We start from the raw sequence: 19,655 nt of genomic DNA on the forward strand, positions 1-19,655 counted from the left end.
TATATTTTTAGATTATATGTTATATTTTGTTCAAGGATGTATGTTTGATTGAGAGCTTTTGATTAATTCTAACAACTCTCTTATGAACGGACCTGAATCCTCTGCAGCCTTTTCTATACTGCCCTCTCTTCTGCATTAAATTGAACCTTTAGATTATATCATATTCATATTAATTTTCTAATCAGTACCTATCAACCATTGATTTGGAGCTGTATAATGAGCAGAAGTAAAAGGGCAGGAGACGATCCATGCTCCTCTTATGGACTTGGGGACTAGGGAAAGAGGAGATTGTTAATTTTTTTTTTTGAATTTTTCAAAATTATCAGGCTTGAAATTCTTCTATGTCAACATCTTTTGTATTCTTCTTAGTAGGATTGTTCAAAAAATTTAAGAATTGAACTGAACTGTCGAGTCGAATCGAACTGAAGTTAAAATAATTGAACTGTTAAGTTTGATTCATGAACCAAACCATAATACAAAACTGAAATTGAACCGAACTAAAATTGAAACTGAACTCGAGCCTAACTAAAATTGAAAATAAAAAAATTCTTAAAACAAGTTGAAATTAAAAAAAAATAAAATTTAACGGTTCAGTTTTTTAATAAACGATTCGGTTTGAGAAAAATTGTCTTATAACAGTTCAGTACAGTTTAAAATTTAAAAACGGAATACTAAATCAATAATTTTAGTTCGGTTCGATTCAATTTTTCCGTGAAATGTATAATGCACAATCTTCATTTTTAGAAGGCCTTTTGAGTATGTTTTTTAATTTGGAGGTTCTTATTTATCTCCAAAAGAGATCTGCTTCATACTGCAATTGTTTTGGCTGGTTCACATATATAGATCATTTGAAAAAAGAGAAACTTTTGCATTTTATCACAAACAATTTGCAATAATATAATTGTTAGACACATCGAAAGTACTTATTTTGTGGTGGTTAAAAGCTAAGATTTCAAGTATGTTTTTTAGTCTAATTCTTGATGGAATAACATCGAGTTTATCTTGGTTACTATATTTTCTAATTTTATGGCTTTTGTTGCGCTTTTTCATTTTAATATTCTTTTTTTCTTGGCATTTTATCAGCTCAATTTTTGACATATCTTATACTTGAATATTTTTTATTATATGATTTTGACTTATTTAAACACAAATTCAATATCATCAAAAATAACAAAAAGATGAATCTACGAATTTACAGCATAAATATATATATTTTTTTTTTCTCGGTTTCTATCAGATATTGAATCTTAATGATTATAAAAATATTATTTTGACTTATTGTAAAAGTGACTTTTTCAACAAAATCTTAATAAATTAATTATCTTTCTAAATGAATCCTAATCATATTTTACTTATTTTTCACAACTTTAGTCTAATCAACTAACCATCCTCCAACACCCATTATACAAAAGGAAACAAACTACGTGTCGTGTATAAACACATGCAACAAACCAATCAAGACACGTGTACGGTGAAAACAATATTCACCAGAATCAGAGTCTCATCAAGCTACGATACCAAAAACAGTGCCACGTGTCGTAAGATTCAATTTTTGCTTTAATCGTACGTTGGAAACGACAGTGCCACGTAGCAAGAAAGAAACACAAAACTCAATGGAAAAGGACAACGTAATGGGATTCTATGTTTTTGTAATATGGGATGTGGCGTGAGGTTATTGGTTGATGGTTGGTTGAGTTAAAATTCGTGTCTCTTGGGAACTGATTTGATTGGACGTTTAATGTTTTAATATTTTGTTTTTTATTTTGGTATAAATCAAATATTTTCTCTCGAGCTTTATAAGATTATAATGAAAAAAAATTTCAGAGACAACAATAAATAAATAAAATTTAAAAAGGTTTAACACTGCTGCTTGTTCAGAGATAATCAAACCTATAATCTCTGTTTTTTTTTCAATCATGATATCCGACCTTACAATCGAGACCGACTAATTTAAGAAGATTAATTTCACCGTCAATCAACAGAGTTGTTGTTAAAGTCAGAGTTAGAGCATAATTCTGTATGAACTAAGCCAATACCAAAATAATATTTAAATTTTTTAATGGAAAATTGAGGGAGTTTGAATTTTTATTTTTTAAGGTTTTTTTTGTTGTGAAAGGGAAATATTCGAATTGAAGAATGAAAGATGGGCACGAAGTGTTGAGACTGTAGGTGACAGTGACCTAACCTAACGATGTCGTTTTCGGAGTTGAGGCTAAGCTGAATTGGTTTGGCTTTGAGTTAGTGGCTTATGGATTTGAAAGGTTTGGCTTCGTTTTGTTTATTACTATGGTCAAGTTTGGAAGAGTGTATATGCGTATACAGTGACGATGGTATATGAAGGCTAAATTCATGTGGGGATGAGTAAATTATTTTTTTATAAAAAAAATAAAGAAATAAATTTTTGGTATATGGCTATGATTATGTATTAAGTTATACTAGTAAGTATTTATTTTGTTTGGACCTTCCAAATTTGAGGGAAAGAAATTTTGATGAGAATTTCTTTGCCAACCTCCCTACCTTCTAGTCCACCTCTGGTGAAAATTTCATACTATCCCTGATTTCAGAAATGCATTTCTGAAATGCAAGAAAAAGGTGTTTTCGGATATGCATCTCCGAAAACGTCTTTTTTTTTGAAAAAATTGTCTTCTTTCGGAAGTTCATTTTCGAAAACAGCATTTCGGAAGTGAACTTCCGAAATACTGCGCGTTCTACAGATTTATTAAAACACTCCCCCTCCCCCATTCATTTATCCTAACTCAAATCAAAAACAAGCAAAGGCGAAAGTTTGTGCAAACACACTTCCAAGGCTGCATCAAGGCTCCAATCACATTGCTATACAACATTCAAAAGCCCACAAATCACTCAATTTGTAAGTTTTAAATTTGTTAGATTCATTATTCAAATGCATGTTATTTAGGGTTTCAATTGCATAAATGATATATGGACTGGTTGTTAGTAGTATTTAGGTTGTTTAGAAGCTTTTTGAATTGGTTTTATGTTTGATTTTGGGGTCTGCCATGGAAGTTTCAGAAAACCCCATCGCAGGGATGTTTCGGAAGTTCATTTCCGAAAACACCTCCATCCCAGTTTTCGGAAATGAACTTCCGAATTGTATCAGAAGTTCAAATTTTTTAGTTTTTTATTTTGTCTCGCATATTAATCGATTTCAATTGTTTACAGGAACATGTCAGACAACCAACCAGCACGCATCAGACAGGGTAGGGAGACCCAGACTGCGTCAGCTACACAGGGTAGGGAGTGTCCGTTTTAATTTGCAAGTACTTTATTTTTAACGCCTTTGTTTATTGTGCCTGTTTCTTTGAAGTTTGTGTGCATGTGTTCTGCTTCACCTCCTTTGTTCTTTAATGACTTGTCTGTTTCCCAAGCGTTTTTGTCCCCTTTCTTCTTTTATAAAAGGAGGTCTCATGGACCTTTCTTTCTTCATTTTTACGCAGGAATGGGTGGCGCTAGGGGAAAAAAGGAGGTGAAGGAGAAGAAGAAGGTTTCGACCGGCTCTACTTCGTGCTCTCGCGGAGTGAAGGAGGTGAAGGAGAAGAAGAAGGTTTCGACCGGCTCTACTTCTCGTTCCCAGGGGGGCCGGGGCCCGGATGCTCAAGCTCAACTATCTGGCGTGAGAGTCGTGGTTGATGCTGATGGTTCTGAGACTGAGTGGGATGAGGATTGGTATCAGTATCTTCATTCGGAGGAGTTCGCTCGTCGGGCAAAATAATGTGTTTTTGTTTTGTTTGATGTGTATTTTGTAACGCTCGTCGGGCAGAATAACGTGTTTTTGTTTTGTTTGACGTGTTTTGTTTTGTTTTGTTTTGATTTCGGATTGTATCTTTCGCACAGTGTTTTTGGATTTTATTTATCATATTAGTATTTTCTGTTTATATGTCGCTTATTTTATTTGCCGTTTGCGTTTAATTAAAATGCGAGACTGTTTAAGAAAAAACATAAAAAAAAACACAGTTTCTGCATAATTCGGAAATGAACATCCGAATTCACCCCCATGAGGTGTTTTCGGAAGTTCATCTCCGAAGACACCCCCCATGAGGTGTTTTCGGAGATGCACTTCCGAATTATGGAAATTTAAAAAAAAAAAAAAACGCTTCGGAAGTTCATTTCCGAAGTAGGGGTATTTTCGGATTTTCGCTGGGGGTGACCCCCATAGGGAGGTGGCTAAAGAAATTTTCATTTTGATAATCTAAAATTCAACATAGAAGGTAATTAAGGCACTGTTTGGTTCAAATGAGGGGGAGGGGAGGGGAGGGATTTTAATGGAGGGAAGGGAAGGGGAGGGGAGGGGAGGGATTTTTTGTAATTATATATATGTTTGGTTCAAAACAGGGGAGGGGAGGGGAAGGAAGGGATTTCGTTTAAAAATATGTTTGGTTCACGAGGGGAGGGGAGGGATTTTAATAATAATTTACAATTTTATCCTTGTAATTTTATATAAGTGATATGATATTCAATTGTAAAAATTTCATAAATATTTTCTTGGAAATAATATTTGTATAACTGAGTGATTAAAAATTCATAACTTATAGCATAATATTAAAAAAATTGAGTGCACTTGATTCGTGTTATAACTCTCGACACAAAATAAACTATGCGTTGATAACAACTCCTGAATACATAAAATAAATTATAATAAAAAAAAGAAACTATAGTAGTTATAATTTTTATTAAATAAAAAAAATAAAAATAATTTGAAGGTGAAGAATAATTATAATAAGTTGATGGAAGACTTGGAAGCAATAGAGAAAAAATTACAAAAAGAAAAGTAGGAACATGAAAGAAAATAATAATTTTAAAATAATAAAATAAAATTGAGGATATTTTAGTAAATATATTAATTTAATTAATATTAAAACTCAGATCCCCTCCCCTCCCCTCCGAATCCCCCCGATTCGGGGGAACGCAAAAAGTGTCATTTGGAGGGATTTTACTCCCCTCCCCTCCTCTCCCCTCCTGAAAATTGAACCAAACACATTTCATTTTAAATATTCCCTTCCCTCCCCTCCCCTCCCCTCGCTTTACCTCGAACCAAACACCTCCTAAGTCTTATAGGAAAAATTGTTTTAATTAAAATTTTGTTATGAAACTCACAAAATTAATATAGAGATGAAGGATACATGGAGGAGAGAAAGAGAAGATAGAAAATAATAGTGTATTATCTTCTTTCAAAAGTATAATTTACATCACAATGTGAGTCTTATTTATAGGATCCAAGTAAGATGGAAAGTCACATATATTAATGGGGAATAGGAAGATGAAAAAGAAGAATAAGGATGGACATCCACTTTAATCTTTATTCATAACAAATTTGAATTTATTATGCCAAATATTTTTTCTTTTAAAAGATTTTTGATACGCGGTTGTGTTAAATTTTATTTAAAATGAATTTTGTTGTTTGTTGTAGTTATTTAAGTCTCTACATTCACATGTCGAGACTATCTGGTTTTTAACGGAAAAATAATAATATTCTTTACAATATTTTGTTTAAGGTTCTACCTAATCGATTGAGCTTAGTTATTGTAGGAAGATATTTGGATGTTGTGATTTTGTAAGAAGGTATTAGAATGTTGTGATGAGAAATACTACTCCAAATACCTTCCTACAAGGAAATGGAGTAATAAGGAGTGTATTTAGCTTGTTTCAACTTCCGTTCTTATTGACAGGTCCTGATTAGGGGTGGGAATAGGCTAGGCTAGGCTTTATAAGGCCTAGGTCTGGCCTGCGATAAACTTACAAGGCCTGAGCCTGGCCTATGGCCTATATAGGCTCATTTTTTCAGCCTGGCCTAACCTTTTTAAAAACCTGGTCTGGCCTGAAAGCCTATTTAAAAGCCTCCTTCTTATTAATGTTTTCAATTAATTCATATTACTTAAGAAACTTTATAAGTCGCATATATATATATATATATATATATATATATATATATATATATATATATATATATATGAACATTTAGACCGACCTATTTAACATTTTTTTCTAATATATATGGATATATAGACCAATCTATTTAACACTTTTTTTAATAAATATGCATATATATAGGTCAACCTATTTAGACTAATTCTAATATATATATATATATATATATATATATATATATATATATATATATATATATATATATATATATATATATATATATATATATATATATATATATATATATATATATAGGCCGGCCTACAAGGCTTTATAGGCTTTTTTTAATAGCCTAGGCCTGACCTATTTTATTAAATAGGCTTTTAAAAAAGCTCAAGCCTGGCCTTTTTATCAAATAGGCCTGGCCTGACCTGGCCTTAAGTAGGCTAGGCTATAGGCCCCTGTAGGCCGGCCTGGTCTATTCTCACCCCTAGTCCTGATGAAAACATCATGTTATGAGGGAATTCAAGTTGGTTGATCCATAGTCACCATTTTTATTCATATTGCGGAAGAATTCTTGCTAATTCATGGTATCGCTGCCGAAAGAACAAAGGGATCTTTAAATTACACCAATAAATTATACTAATAATTATAATAATTTATAATCTTTGATTATTATTTAAATTTAATGGTTAAAATTTATCAATTAATGACTCACAATCCCGACATATGTGATGAGTATCTTTATTCTGTCTGATGCGGTGATTAATGATATTGAGAAGATGTTGAATACTTTCTAGTGGTGTGGAGGGGGTCTTGGATTCAGATATTTTAGAGCTTTCAATATGTCGATGATTGCAAAGCAAGGATGGTTCCTCATGAATCACCCATAAGCTCTAGTGTCCAGATTCTTTAAAGCAAGGTATTTTCCTAAAACATCTTTCTTGGAAGCTAATCTCAGTTATAATCCTAGTTTTGTTTGGAAGAGTATTTGCAAAGCCAGAGAGGTCCTAACGCTTGGTTGTAAGTGGAGTATAGGTGATGGTAGCCAAATAAAGGTGATGAACGAACCTTGGATTCAGGGGTAGAGGCGAGGGTTGTGTGCATGGGTCGCGGCAACAAGGTGTTTATAATATGGTTGTTAAAGACTTGTTGTTACCTAACGTTAAACATTGGAATATGAGGTTGATTTGAGAGTTGTTTGATTGTGTATGAGCGAAAGATATCATTTATGTCCTGTTAGTGGAGGATGTTGCCGAAGATAGATTGGTGTGGAAGGAAGAAAAAGATGGTCATTATAGTGTTCGTTCAGGTTATCGTGTTTGGAAGCATAGAAAGAAGTGTTATATTCCATATACTAATGAGGATAATTGGAATAGATGGTGGTCTATTCTTGCTCCACCCCGAGTGAAACACCTTCTTTGGCGGATTTGCAAGGGTTGGTTTCCTTCCCGGGTCCGTCTAAGACAACACCATGTCCCTTGTCCTACTACTTATCAGTTTTGTGAAGTATTGGAGGAGGATGATTGGCATGTTTTTTTCGAGTGTCCGGAGACTGACTCGTGTTGGAGGGCAGCTGATTTGAACGATATTGTTGCACCTCATCTTCATCTTTCTAACGATATAAAATCTCTTATCTTGAATGTGTGTAGCAAGGAGGATAAAAAGGTGGTTGGGCGCTTTGCGAGTATGATTGAAGTTTTATGACATAATAGGAATGATTTCATTTGGAACAATGAGAAGGAGGAGGCATCAAGATTTGGGTGGTTAACTTTTCATAAGTGGCAAGAGTGGTTTTTTTGCACAAAATACCCGTGAAAGTGAGGTTGCCCCCCTAAAAATCATTATTGGATACCTCCCGCTTTTGGTTGGCTCAAGTGTAATGTCGACGCGGGATTTAACTGTAATCGAGGAACTACTAATAGAGGTTGGTGTATCCGGGATAATTTGAGGAATTTTGTAAAGGCGGGTGTTGCTTGGGATGTTGGTTCTTTATCCATTCTAGAAGCTGAGGCTTTGGCTTTGAAATAAGCTATCCAAGGAGCTTTAGCTCTTCATCTTGATCATGTGGTGTTCGCGAGTGACTCGCAATAAGTGGTGCAAGCAACCCACTCGAATATCATAGGAGGCTCCGAATTTAGTTTTATTATTCATTCTATTAAAATGTTGTTATTTGATTTTCCAAACTTTGAGGTAGAGTTAAATGTCAAGCGAATATGGTTGCTCATTATTTAACAAAGGCGGTCAATTCTTAGTCTCGACGTAGTTATGTTAATTGTATACCTCCAAATATTGAATCTATTTTAATAAATAAAAGAAGTTAAGTTTAATTTGATAAAAAAAATTATTTCATCAAATCATAATTTATTTTTCTCTTAAAATAAAATAGATTTCTCACACTTTTCTTTTACAATTAAAATAATTCTTTGTTTTCTGAAAGAAAAAACATGACTAGAAAGATTTCTTAAAAAATTATTAATTCTTTTATTTTTTAATCAAATTTCATTTTTTTTCCTTAAATAAAATCCTATTCTGTTTGTTTAGAGCAAATAATAAAATTGTTTATTTTTAAATAGAACACAAAATAATACTCAAAACATGTATAACACATAAAAAGGGCATGTCTTTGGCGCGAAGTCCTTAGAATATTACTATTATCAACCAAATCTAGCATCTTTTTCTAGTTACATGTGTTGTCGTAATCGAGTTCGGTGTCCATGTCGACGTAGTTGTGTCGTGTTGGTTGGGTTACGAATCAATGATTATTGTGGTGTTTGATAGACATGTATTGGTTAAGGGCTTTGGCGGTGTGATGTTTGGGTGCTTTGATCATGTGATGTTTGGTTGTACATTGGTTTGGTGCTATGGTAGGATGTGATGGTATCATACACCTCATCGGTGTTATGGTAAGATGTGGTGGCGACATATGTTTGTTGGTGGTATGTGTCGTATTCTTGATTTTGTGTTTGAATGTGTGGAATGAATTGGTTGCGGGTTTAGGTGTATATGGTTTGGTAATCATATTTGGTTGGTTGTTGGATGTAAGAGGTTTGATAATGTTGTGGGGTTGGTTATTGGGTGTTTGTAGATTGACAATTTTGTTCGATTGGTTGTAAGGTGTAGTTGTGTTGGTATTCATGTTGGGCATATGATGACGAAGCTCGTAGCCGTGGGTCGATCAAATACCCCATGTCAGACACAAACTGAGTTATTGTAATCGATCTATACCAATTCATATAATTTCAAGTTGGTTTAAATTTGTATGGCATGATAGGCTTGTTTATGGTTCGTTGATTACATCTCTTCCACTAACGAGACGCAACCTTAGCAAGTCTCTCCCATTGGTAAAATTTCATGGGCATCGACTCTAAATTGATGCCATTGATCCAAACATGTCGAGGAATATGAGATTTGTTGCTGCATGTCGAACTGCAATTTGACACGATCACTATTGTGCATCTCCACAGTAGTGAACCTGATGATCGTTGTTTTGCAGTTGAAACTGCAATATCTTCGTGGTTAATTTCATGGTCCAAACCCATATATGGCCTCCAAATTAAAATGTGGAGGAAAAGTATATTATTAGATTAGTAAATTTTAAATATTAAAGTTAAGTCAACGAAATGATGAGTAGTTTAGTGTAACGGTACATTCTCTGGTAAGATGGTGAAATGTGTGTCTCGGGTCTCCATCTTTCTACTGATGCAAAATAAATTTATAATCAACATAGTATGAGTTTACCAAAAAAACTCGTGTTGGTGGAAATAAAATATTCCATCAACCCTTCTGGGTGGATATCAACCATGCATCAAAGGTTTTGGATTCTACAAACCTAATATTCAAATTAATAGGTCATGGTTGTACGGAAAATATAATGGAACGTTACTCATAGCAGTGACACAAGGTGGCAACAATATTATATTCTCAATTGCATTCGCTCTTGTTTAAGGTGAGACTGGTGGTGGTTCGAGTTTCTTTATCAAGAATCTTCGTATACATGTTACTCCGCAACCTAACCTATGTTTGATTTTAGACAGACGTATATCTATTGAGAGTGCATACAATAACCCTTATAACGATTGACAAGATCCTCATTCTGTGCATGTCTACTGCATTAGACATATTGTACAAATCTTCATGCGGGAGATTAGAGACAAGATGCTTCGAAAAAAAGTTGTAAACGCATGATATGCGTTAACTCAACCATCGTTTCAACTCTACTACGAAGAGATTAGATTGTTAAATGCGGATGTGTTAAGGTGGATCTATAAAATGCACTATGGTGCCAGGGAGAGTAACGCCTCCTCTTAGGTTAATAATGCATGTCCCAATTGTAGTGTCGCATATCTATCACATGCGTTAGAGAGCATGACTCTATGTGTAATTTTCAGTGCATGCACCGGTACTAGTGACGTCTTCTCTTAGCTGCGATTATTTTTAAACATGGATACTTTGATTAATAATAAAGAATGTTGATTGTTGAGATTTTTTTTTTGAAAATATTAAATATTTTTTTAAAAAAATAGTTCCACACATGACTCATACTAAATACTAAGGTTTCAATTTAAATTTAAATAAATAAATAAATAAATAACATAAACTTGACCAAATCCATAAGATTCTTCCAAATATTACTTTTTTATTTTATTTATGCATGACCATTTTACATACTTAAATTTGCAAACTACCAATAGTCCAATAAATATTGAAAGAGTGCATCATCAATGGCATCACTAAACATATAAACTAATAAACAATTAGCTCTACAGATTATATTATATTTTACATAAGCTCTACCAATTCTTACACACTATTATCATTAACAAAAATTCTTACACTAATATAAAAAACAATTAATAAAGAACGTGAATCATGTAACCGACATAATTATCATTATGACAAAACCTCGAGGTTAAAGAGATGTTGACAGTGACAATGACCAAATGAATAACAAATGCAGCATTCTCACTCCACAACTCACTAAAATTGTAGATTAAACACTATAAAATAATAAAGAGTATATATCCTATGATCTCATACTAGTGTATAATAAAATAGTATACTTTAAAAATTCATTATTGTAGCATCAAGCTAGCCAGTCATACACAAGCCAAGCCAAGCCAAGCTGCAAAACATGGCTCAGATCCCAAAACAGTCCATGCTCAGTGTTTATCTCAAAAGCTAATAATAAATAATATTTTTAAAATCACAAATATGATATTCTAATTTTTATTATATATCTGTAAATTTTAATTCAAGTGATAAAAGTTTATACTGATAAATTGTGTTTTTAGTGATTATTCTTATTTTGTTTACGGAGTAAAAAAAATCATATGTATAATTAACTATTATATATTAACAATAAAAAACTTTATATGTTTATAAATAAAAATATATAAATGTCACTATTAAGATGGAGAAAAAAAGAAAAATAGGTAATATTCACAATGCATAGGTGGAAGAGAATTATGTAACAGGACCAATAAGTTTTGGATATAAAAGCAACAATTGATTGAGTTCAATCTGACCCTCATGATAAGAACTTCAAATAAGTTAAAAACCAATAGATACATGCACATCATATCCTCCAATATCATCACAAAATTCATCTATATCTTCAAACTGAGTAATAGTAAAACATGTTTGAATTAGAGACTATGGAATATGGTCAATATAGTAGCTATTCAGCAGAAGCAGCAGCAGAGGAAGAAGCTTATGCAACCAGCAGCACATCTTCCATGGCAAGAAAGAAGAAAAACAAGAATACAAAAAGGTTTAGTGATGAACAAATCAAATCATTGGAAACTATGTTTGAGACTGAGACAAGACTTGAACCAAGGAAGAAGCTGCAGCTGGCTAGAGAGCTTGGGTTGCAGCCAAGACAAGTTGCTATATGGTTTCAAAATAAGAGAGCTAGATGGAAATCAAAGCAACTTGAAAGAGAGTACAATAAACTTCAAAATAGTTATAATAGTTTGGCTTCAAGATTTGAATCAATGAAGAAGGAAAAACAAACATTACTTATTCAGGTACTAATTAGTAATTTCCTATTAGTATTTTTCATGTCAGTTTAGTGGTAAGAGTTTGATATCATAAAGAAAAAATTATTAATAGCGCTCTTACCACTAATCTGATATGTCTGGTACATATCATATCAGTGGTAACTGATACATGTCACTAATCGTACCACTAAGCTGATTTGTCTGGTACCTATCAGATCAGTGGTAAGTAATTGATACATGTCACTAATCGAATATGTATCATATCGGATTAGTTATTAGTATCGGTTAAATTAATAATATTAATATATTTTTATTATAATTTTTATCATATACTTGTTATATGGCTAATTTCTATGTTGAATTACAGTTGCAGAAGCTGAATGATCTAATACAGAAGCCAATAATAGAGCAAAGTCAGAGTTCATCACAAGTTAAAGAAACAAACAGTATGGAAAGTGAATCAGAAAACGGAGGAACAATCAAATGTGAGGCTGAGGTGAAACCAAGAACTTCAATGGAAAGATCAGAACATGTTTTTGATGTTGTATCAGATGATGACACAAGCATAAAAGTTGAGTATTTTGGGCTAGAAGATGAGCATGGGCTTATGAATTTTGCTGAACATGGTGATGGATCATTAACTTCACCTGAAAATTGGAGTGGTTTTGAAACAAATGATTTGTTAGGAGAATCAAGTTGTGATTATCAATGGTGGGACTTTTGGTCTTGAGTGAAACAGAACAAGTGAAATTGTGTGGTTGAAATGTATGCAGAATATAATATATGATGTTATGTGACATCAATCATTGTTTTGTTGAAGATGTTGGCAGGGTGAAAATCAAAAGACATTTTGTTTTCTGTACAACATAGCCATAATTAGTTTTAGGAAATGATTTTCCATGTTTGGATAAATAACTTAATCAAAAGGCTATAATATAAGTGCTTATGCATATGCTATTTTATAAACAAAAGATAAAATAAATTCAAGCTGTTATGGTAAAAAATTATAAGTTGTTTTTATAAGATATTATGAAGAGCTTATGAAAATGTGTTCACAAGTGGTACAAGTACTGCTACCAAATCCATAAAAGGCCAAAATTTGTGCCAACCACATTATTATGGTATGGACATACAGACTAATAAAACAATTGAATGAGTGAGAAGCAACTATCAGAAACAGAGTTTGGTTTTACACTGTCTCTTTTTCTTTTGGGTTTTGGTGTCTTGATATTTTCAAATTATTGAAATATGACTATGAAATTTGGAGTCATTTTGGGGTTAAGCATAGACACATCTATGAAATTAAGTATATCTTTGTGTACACCTACTTAGCCCTACTTAAGCAAGTGTTTTGTTCTCTAATTCGGCATACCTAATCACCATGGTTTTAAATTGCAGTCACGGTTGCGGTTGAGACGATGCGTATTATGACTGTTGCGGCGTGAATTTTTTTTGAAAAGTGTTTGAAAGACAATGTTAAAAATACTTACAGTTAGAGGGTTTTCATTGTAAATTAAGTCTTGAGGTTCCGAAACTTTCAGATTTGATAAAAATATTTGAAAAAACATTGATGAAATTGTGGGATGAGTTTCTAATACGGCTAAACGCGCGATCTTAAATCACACCGTAAATACGGTCCGATGCAATTGTGGAGACTACTCCATCCGGAATATTGCGGCCACAATTACAGTTGCGGAATGCAATTTAAAACCATACTAATCACATCTCAGACACATTTAGCAATGTTGAAGGATACATGTTTGCATCCCATAAGATGTCTACGTCGAATTCCATAAATCATAGCTAACAAATAAGTGCATATGAAGAATGAAAATGGTTATACCAAATGACACTATTAATCTTTGATTGTTTAGCGGGTTAGTTATTAGTTAACTAAAAAATTTAGGTAGTTACTCAAATTTGAGATAGTCCACATGGTTTCAAGTTGTGTATTGAACCTCATGATGTGGGCGCAATATTGCAGTTGCATCAATATCCGTAATCACATCAGGTTGCAAAAACAGTATTCTCACAAATTACATGAAAAATTATATATAACACTGCAAGGACCACAACATTGAGGATTCTACAGTTGCCTCGCACCGTATGAGGTTGCAACAAACTATTTAGAGTTATCTTTATTTTATAGTATGCAGGGGTAGATTTATATGGGGCGGGAGAGAGCCATGGCACCCCTTAATTTCATGTGGCCAAGTGAAAAATTTAACCTTATTTTTTTATATGGTCACGAGTTCAACTCTTATTCCACCAATTTTGGATTTATTTATTTATTTTTTTAAAAATTGTTACTAACCACCATATCATCTTACAATACATATTAATGTTTTAAAACAATTATATTAATATATAATTTATTTTTTGGCACCTCCAATTTTTTTTTAAGATCTTCCACTTAAGTATGTGGTTCAATGAAGAATGTCAGGTAGGTTTAGAATTTTTTTTAATTAAACAAATAAACTATTGTATTATACCATAACATTGAAATATATTAGAAAATCATTTTCTTTATGATATCACGAGCTTTTGATTTTGAGAATCACTGCAATCGGATCCACCACATGTCCTAACATGTGACATATTCATCATGTGGTGTTTGAAGTTGCAATATGTCTATCTCATGGGTTTAATATTTTGACTGCTAGTCTTTTAACTTTTAGTTTTTTTTATATCATTATTGAGTCTCCTCAATGATTATGCATCTCAAGGTTGATTTTTAAATTTGTTTTTGTGCATGCATAAATCAAAGTGTTTGGTTATAGTTTAAACAATATGCTTCAAGTCAATTTGTTAAGTTTTTAGATCAAGAACTATATTTGAGAATGGTTCAAGTTATGACTATGTTAGAATCTCAAAAACACTTTACATTTTGCAAAAATTGAGATTCTAGACGTGTGATTCGAATCACACTATTATATGTATCAAATCAAGATTATAAAGAGCTTGAGGATTGTTTTCATGTTACCATGATTCAAATTAAAACATTCATGATTTGAATCATAACACTTTGCAAAGTGTGTGTGGTTGTGGTTGCTTTTGACAAGTCTAGCGGAAAAGAATGAGGGTTTTCTCGCTAGAATAACTTTGATGTGTTGTGTGAAAGCCTACGGACAAAGTGAGAATTCTTCTCAATCTTCGAACAAACCAACTCTCAAGTTAGTAATAGGATTGAGAAAAGATTTCTACATAACAAAGGCTTTGGAGCTGAATTGTTGGGGCTGGAAGATTCAAGAGGATTTCGAAGTAAAGATTTCACGAGGATTCAGTTTGGATACTGTTTACAAGTCAACGAGGGTCCACATCAAATATTTTATATTTCCACCATTATTTGGACCGTGATTGTATTGAACATCTTGTAATTTGTCACGAATTATATTGGAAGACCAAAAAATTTCAATAGGTAACTAGGAGAGTGTAATAGGCTTAGCAAGGACGATATTTGAACCACTATACATCCAGCGTAATGTCTTCTCTGTATCTCTCTCTCTCTCTCTCTCTCTCTCTCTCTCAATTTTAATTGGGTAGAATTGTATAGTTAGGTTTCTTTTACCCCTTTTCAAGAATCATATATTGTTAGTTCATTACATTGGTAGCAACTTATAAATTAAGCATAAGTTTTGTTAGATGGGCACTACAAATTCTCTTGTTGTTGATTAATATTGAAAACTGTAGTTTCAGAATTCTCCATTGTATTGATTTAGTATATTTACACTTCTCGTGTAAATTGATATTAATTTGATACACTATTTTGAGTAGTTTTTGATTAGCTATTTGATTTAATATGTTATCTTTGTATAGTGATTAATGTGTTTTGTGTACATATTGTTCGATAAGCATAATCAATCTCTTGCGTGCTTTGATTCTGCTACGTAAACTGTTTTCAAACTGTGATTAGTTTTTCAAACTAAACTATTTTTTCAAATCGATCAAATTCTATTTGGGAAATTATTCACCCCCTCTAGACTGTTGCATTCTCGTATTCTCGTCCAACAGTGCTCATTGATAACTTACATTTGGAACATGCTTCTCATGCACCACCTTCATCTACTCTAATTTTTTGTTGTTGCAATCTTCTCGTAGATTATAGATCAAATATTCTCTTTTTATCTGTATGGTTAAAATTGCATTATGAGATAGGAACAACTCTTATGTTGGGTTAGAATAAAGAGTTATTCACTCAGCTAATTTAAGAGTTATATAATATACAATTGGAATGAGCTTCTGCCTAAATAACTGGGTTTTAGGTGATCAGGCAATGTTGACTTAGCAAAGTGAAATATGGATTTCGCCTCTCTAAAAAATCTTCCAATGAGATTTTTTAAATAAAGTTTTAAGATTAATTTGATTTGAATAAATTAGTGGAGGCGTATTTAATCAAAGTCCTAGTTAAATATGTATCATCACTTGATATTTATTTATGCAATTTTTTTTATGTAGATAACCATGGGAAATAATTCAAACAACATTTTGCGAGCCATTCTTAACAAAAATAAGTTGTTTGAAATAAACTTTATTGACTGGCACCAAAATTTGAGGATTTCTCTCAAGCATGAGAAAAATTTGTATGTTCTGGAAGGGCCCATTCTTAAAGGGAAACTACCCTCTAATTCTCTAAAGACTGGACACAAAGTTTTCTACCTCATGCTTCCTAACATGAACTTTGAGCTTCAAAAGTAACATGAGAACATGGATGTGTATGATATGATCAAACTCTCCAAGACACTCTATCAAAAGAAAACTAGGCATGAGAGGTTCGAGGTTTCAAAATCCATTTTTCAAAAAAAGTTGGCAAAGGGGAGTCTTGTAGGTTGTTGTATACTCAAAATTATTAGTTATGTTAACAATATTGAATGATTGAGATTTTTATTTTAGGCCAAAGCTTTCAGTTGATCTTATCATGCAATCATTTTTAGATAGCTTCAATCAATTTGTCATAAAACTCAACATGAATGACATGGACAAATCTCTGTCAAAACTATTAGGCATGTTGAGAACTACTGAAAAGAACATTGATAAGGGAAAGGGAAATGCTATATTGATGGTCAACGCTGGGAAATAAAAAAATAATTACAAGAAACCAAACAAGTATATGGGTAAAGGCAAAGGCAAGGAAGCTTCCAAGCCCAAAATTAATACTCATGCTTTGAAGCCTTTGGATGGCGTGGTCAAGGAGTGTAATTTCTTCTACTTCGGTAAGACTAGGCATTGGAATTAGAGGAATTTTCCCATGTGTTGGGAAGAAAAAATATATCTGAAGTGAGACTTTCATCTCAGGTATTTTTTATTAAAATTAATTTAGCTACATATATATCATGTGTATCAAATATTGAAATTAACTTACCTCAGTGGTTTTATTATTTAGTTATAGAATTGTTATTTTGTTTCTACAATTAGCATAAATCTTAATTTTGTTTCATATAAGCACTAGTTTGATTTTTCATTTATAATAAAGGACAAATATTGCTCTATTTATTTAACTGATATTTTCTATACTAATGTACAAATGGGTAATGGAATTTATGTCATTGATCTCTAAACGAAAATTTATAACATTAATGCTAGAGGGAATAAACCAAACGATTTGAATTCAACTTACCTTTAACATTGTTGTTTAGACCATATAAATGAAAAACATATTTCTAAACTCCTTAAAAATTGATTATTGGACTCTGTTGATTATAAATCATTTAAGACATGTGAATCTTGTTTATTTGAAAATATTACAAATACCTCATTTTCAAGAAAAGTGATATCGCTAGCGATCTCTTTTCCTTTATACACATTAATGCATGCAGACTATTTAACACATTTCCAGAGGAGTTTTTCATTACTTCGTCACATTTAATAATGATTACAATAGATATAAATATGTGTATATAATGAAACACATATTAGAATCTTATGAAAAGTTCAAAAAAAATTAAAATGAAGTACAAAATTAACTAGGTAAGAATATGAAAATACTTCAATTAGATCGAGGTAGTGAATATTTAAGTTTATAATTTGATGACTATCTAAAAAATGTGAGATCCTCTCCCAAGTCACCTATTATGGAATGTCGTGTTGGAATGGTGTTTCTAAAAGTAGGAACCAAACCTTTTTAGAATGATTCGATCAATAATGAGTTATGCAAATCTTCCAAATTCTCTCCAGGGACATGCTCTATTAACTGCAACTTATTTAACCCAGTTTCATAAAAAAAAAATGGAAAAGTCCTCATATGAAATGAGGACTAGCAATAAAGCTAGTGTGTGAAATGGTAAACCTCTACTAAACTTGATCCCGAATTCAATAAATGCTTGTTTGTGTGTTCTCCAAAAAACCAAAGGATACTACTTTTAAAACCGTTCTAAAGGCAAAGTGTTTGTCGCTCAAACTATGGTATTCCTAGAAAGGGATTTGTTTCAAAATAAATCAATGGGAAGAAACTATAATTTAAATGAATTCAAAAATCACATAGTAGTGATACACCAATAAATGAACAAGAGTGTATTGCACATGATGTTGTGTATGAACAACCTGCTCAAGTAACACAAGAATAACGTAAGTAAAACAAGGTACATCACTAAACAGAGAGATATAGATTTCTCATAAATGATAAAAGTGATATATTACTCATAGATGAATATTATCCAGTGACTTACCAAGCGGATATTACTAGACCTAAATTTGATAAGTGGAAAGAGACTATGAAATATGAAATGGATTCTAAATACACTAACCAATTATGGCTTTTGGTGGAGTCATATGAAATGATTAATCCCATATGGTACAAGTAGGTATTCAAAAGGAAGACATATATGTATGGTAAGATACATACCTTTAGGAAAGATGAGTTTCTAAAGATTTAAAAAAAATTCACAATGTAGACTATGATGAAACCATTTTATTGATTACAATGTTTAAATCAGATATGATTTTATTTGTTATCGTTGCGTACCATTATTATGAAATTTTGCAAATGGATGTCATGACTTCTTTCCTTGATGAAAATAACCTTGAGAATGTGTACATAATAATTGGATTGAGATTTCCGACTTAGCTTTTTTTACATGAATGTGATATACGAGGCAGATAAAAATACTAAGTGTAGGTAGCTAAGTCAGGTTGTCAACACCAACTTGCAAATTTGATAAAGTGAAGTTTTTGGCAGATATGATCAGGTAACTTGAAGACGTATTCGATAGCGGTAATGGTTTGGAGCGGTTCAAGAACCAAAGACACATGGAAACAAATCAGAAGAAAAAAACTCCACATAGAAGATACATGTCGAATTCTAGAGATGTAACAGTTGTTGACAGTTCTTAATTTACACAATATATAAGTAGATTTTGTTTTTGTAACGGAGGTTCGCGTTTTTATTTTATTCTCTTTAGAACTCTCATATCCAATTTACTGAGGTCTTGAGTTCGTGATAAATGTATGAACTTTTGTCATTTATTTAATTTAAATACTTTCTATTATATTTTTTAATTTACCAAATAGGTCTTCATCGTTACTTAGAACACAATCATGCAATGTGGCTGGTAATCTACATTGCCTCGGTTGTAGGATGGATTTTTCAAGCTCATTTAGTGTTGTTTCTTCGTGCTCAATCTCATCTTCATTATTATTTGGGATCACTATTGACTCTTTCTATGACTTTGAGGACCAATCCCAGATTCCTCATTCATCAAACGTCACATCTCGAATGATAATAGCCTTATTTGTCTCTGGGTTGTAAAGTTTGTAGGCTTTTGAGTTTGAACTATA

General features: G+C 32.3%; 1 protein-coding gene across 1 annotated transcript; it reads left to right on the forward strand.

Moving 5' to 3' along the window:
• The first annotated feature begins 11,398 nt into the window (after positions 1-11,398).
• Positions 11,399-12,750, forward strand: LOC131616510 (homeobox-leucine zipper protein ATHB-12-like). Its single transcript, XM_058887859.1, has 2 exons — positions 11,399-11,912; positions 12,253-12,750. The coding sequence occupies exons 1-2, from the start codon at positions 11,523-11,525 to the stop codon at positions 12,613-12,615; spliced, it is 753 nt and encodes a 250-aa protein (XP_058743842.1). The 5' UTR covers positions 11,399-11,522; the 3' UTR covers positions 12,616-12,750.
• Positions 12,751-19,655: the final 6,905 nt, after the last annotated feature.

The sequence above is a fragment of the Vicia villosa genome, linkage group LG7 (assembly GCF_029867415.1).
Source record: "Vicia villosa cultivar HV-30 ecotype Madison, WI linkage group LG7, Vvil1.0, whole genome shotgun sequence".
NCBI classification, from domain to species: domain Eukaryota; kingdom Viridiplantae; phylum Streptophyta; class Magnoliopsida; order Fabales; family Fabaceae; genus Vicia; species Vicia villosa.

Bases quoted from the DNA above. Each gene is read 5' to 3' on its own strand.
- LOC131616510 (XM_058887859.1), top strand. From the start codon at position 11,523: ATGTTTGAATTAGAGACTATGGAATATGGTCAATATAGTAGCTATTCA. The intron at 11,913-12,252 runs GTACTAATTAGT...GTTGAATTACAG, and splicing joins AACAAACATTACTTATTCAG to TTGCAGAAGCTGAATGATCT.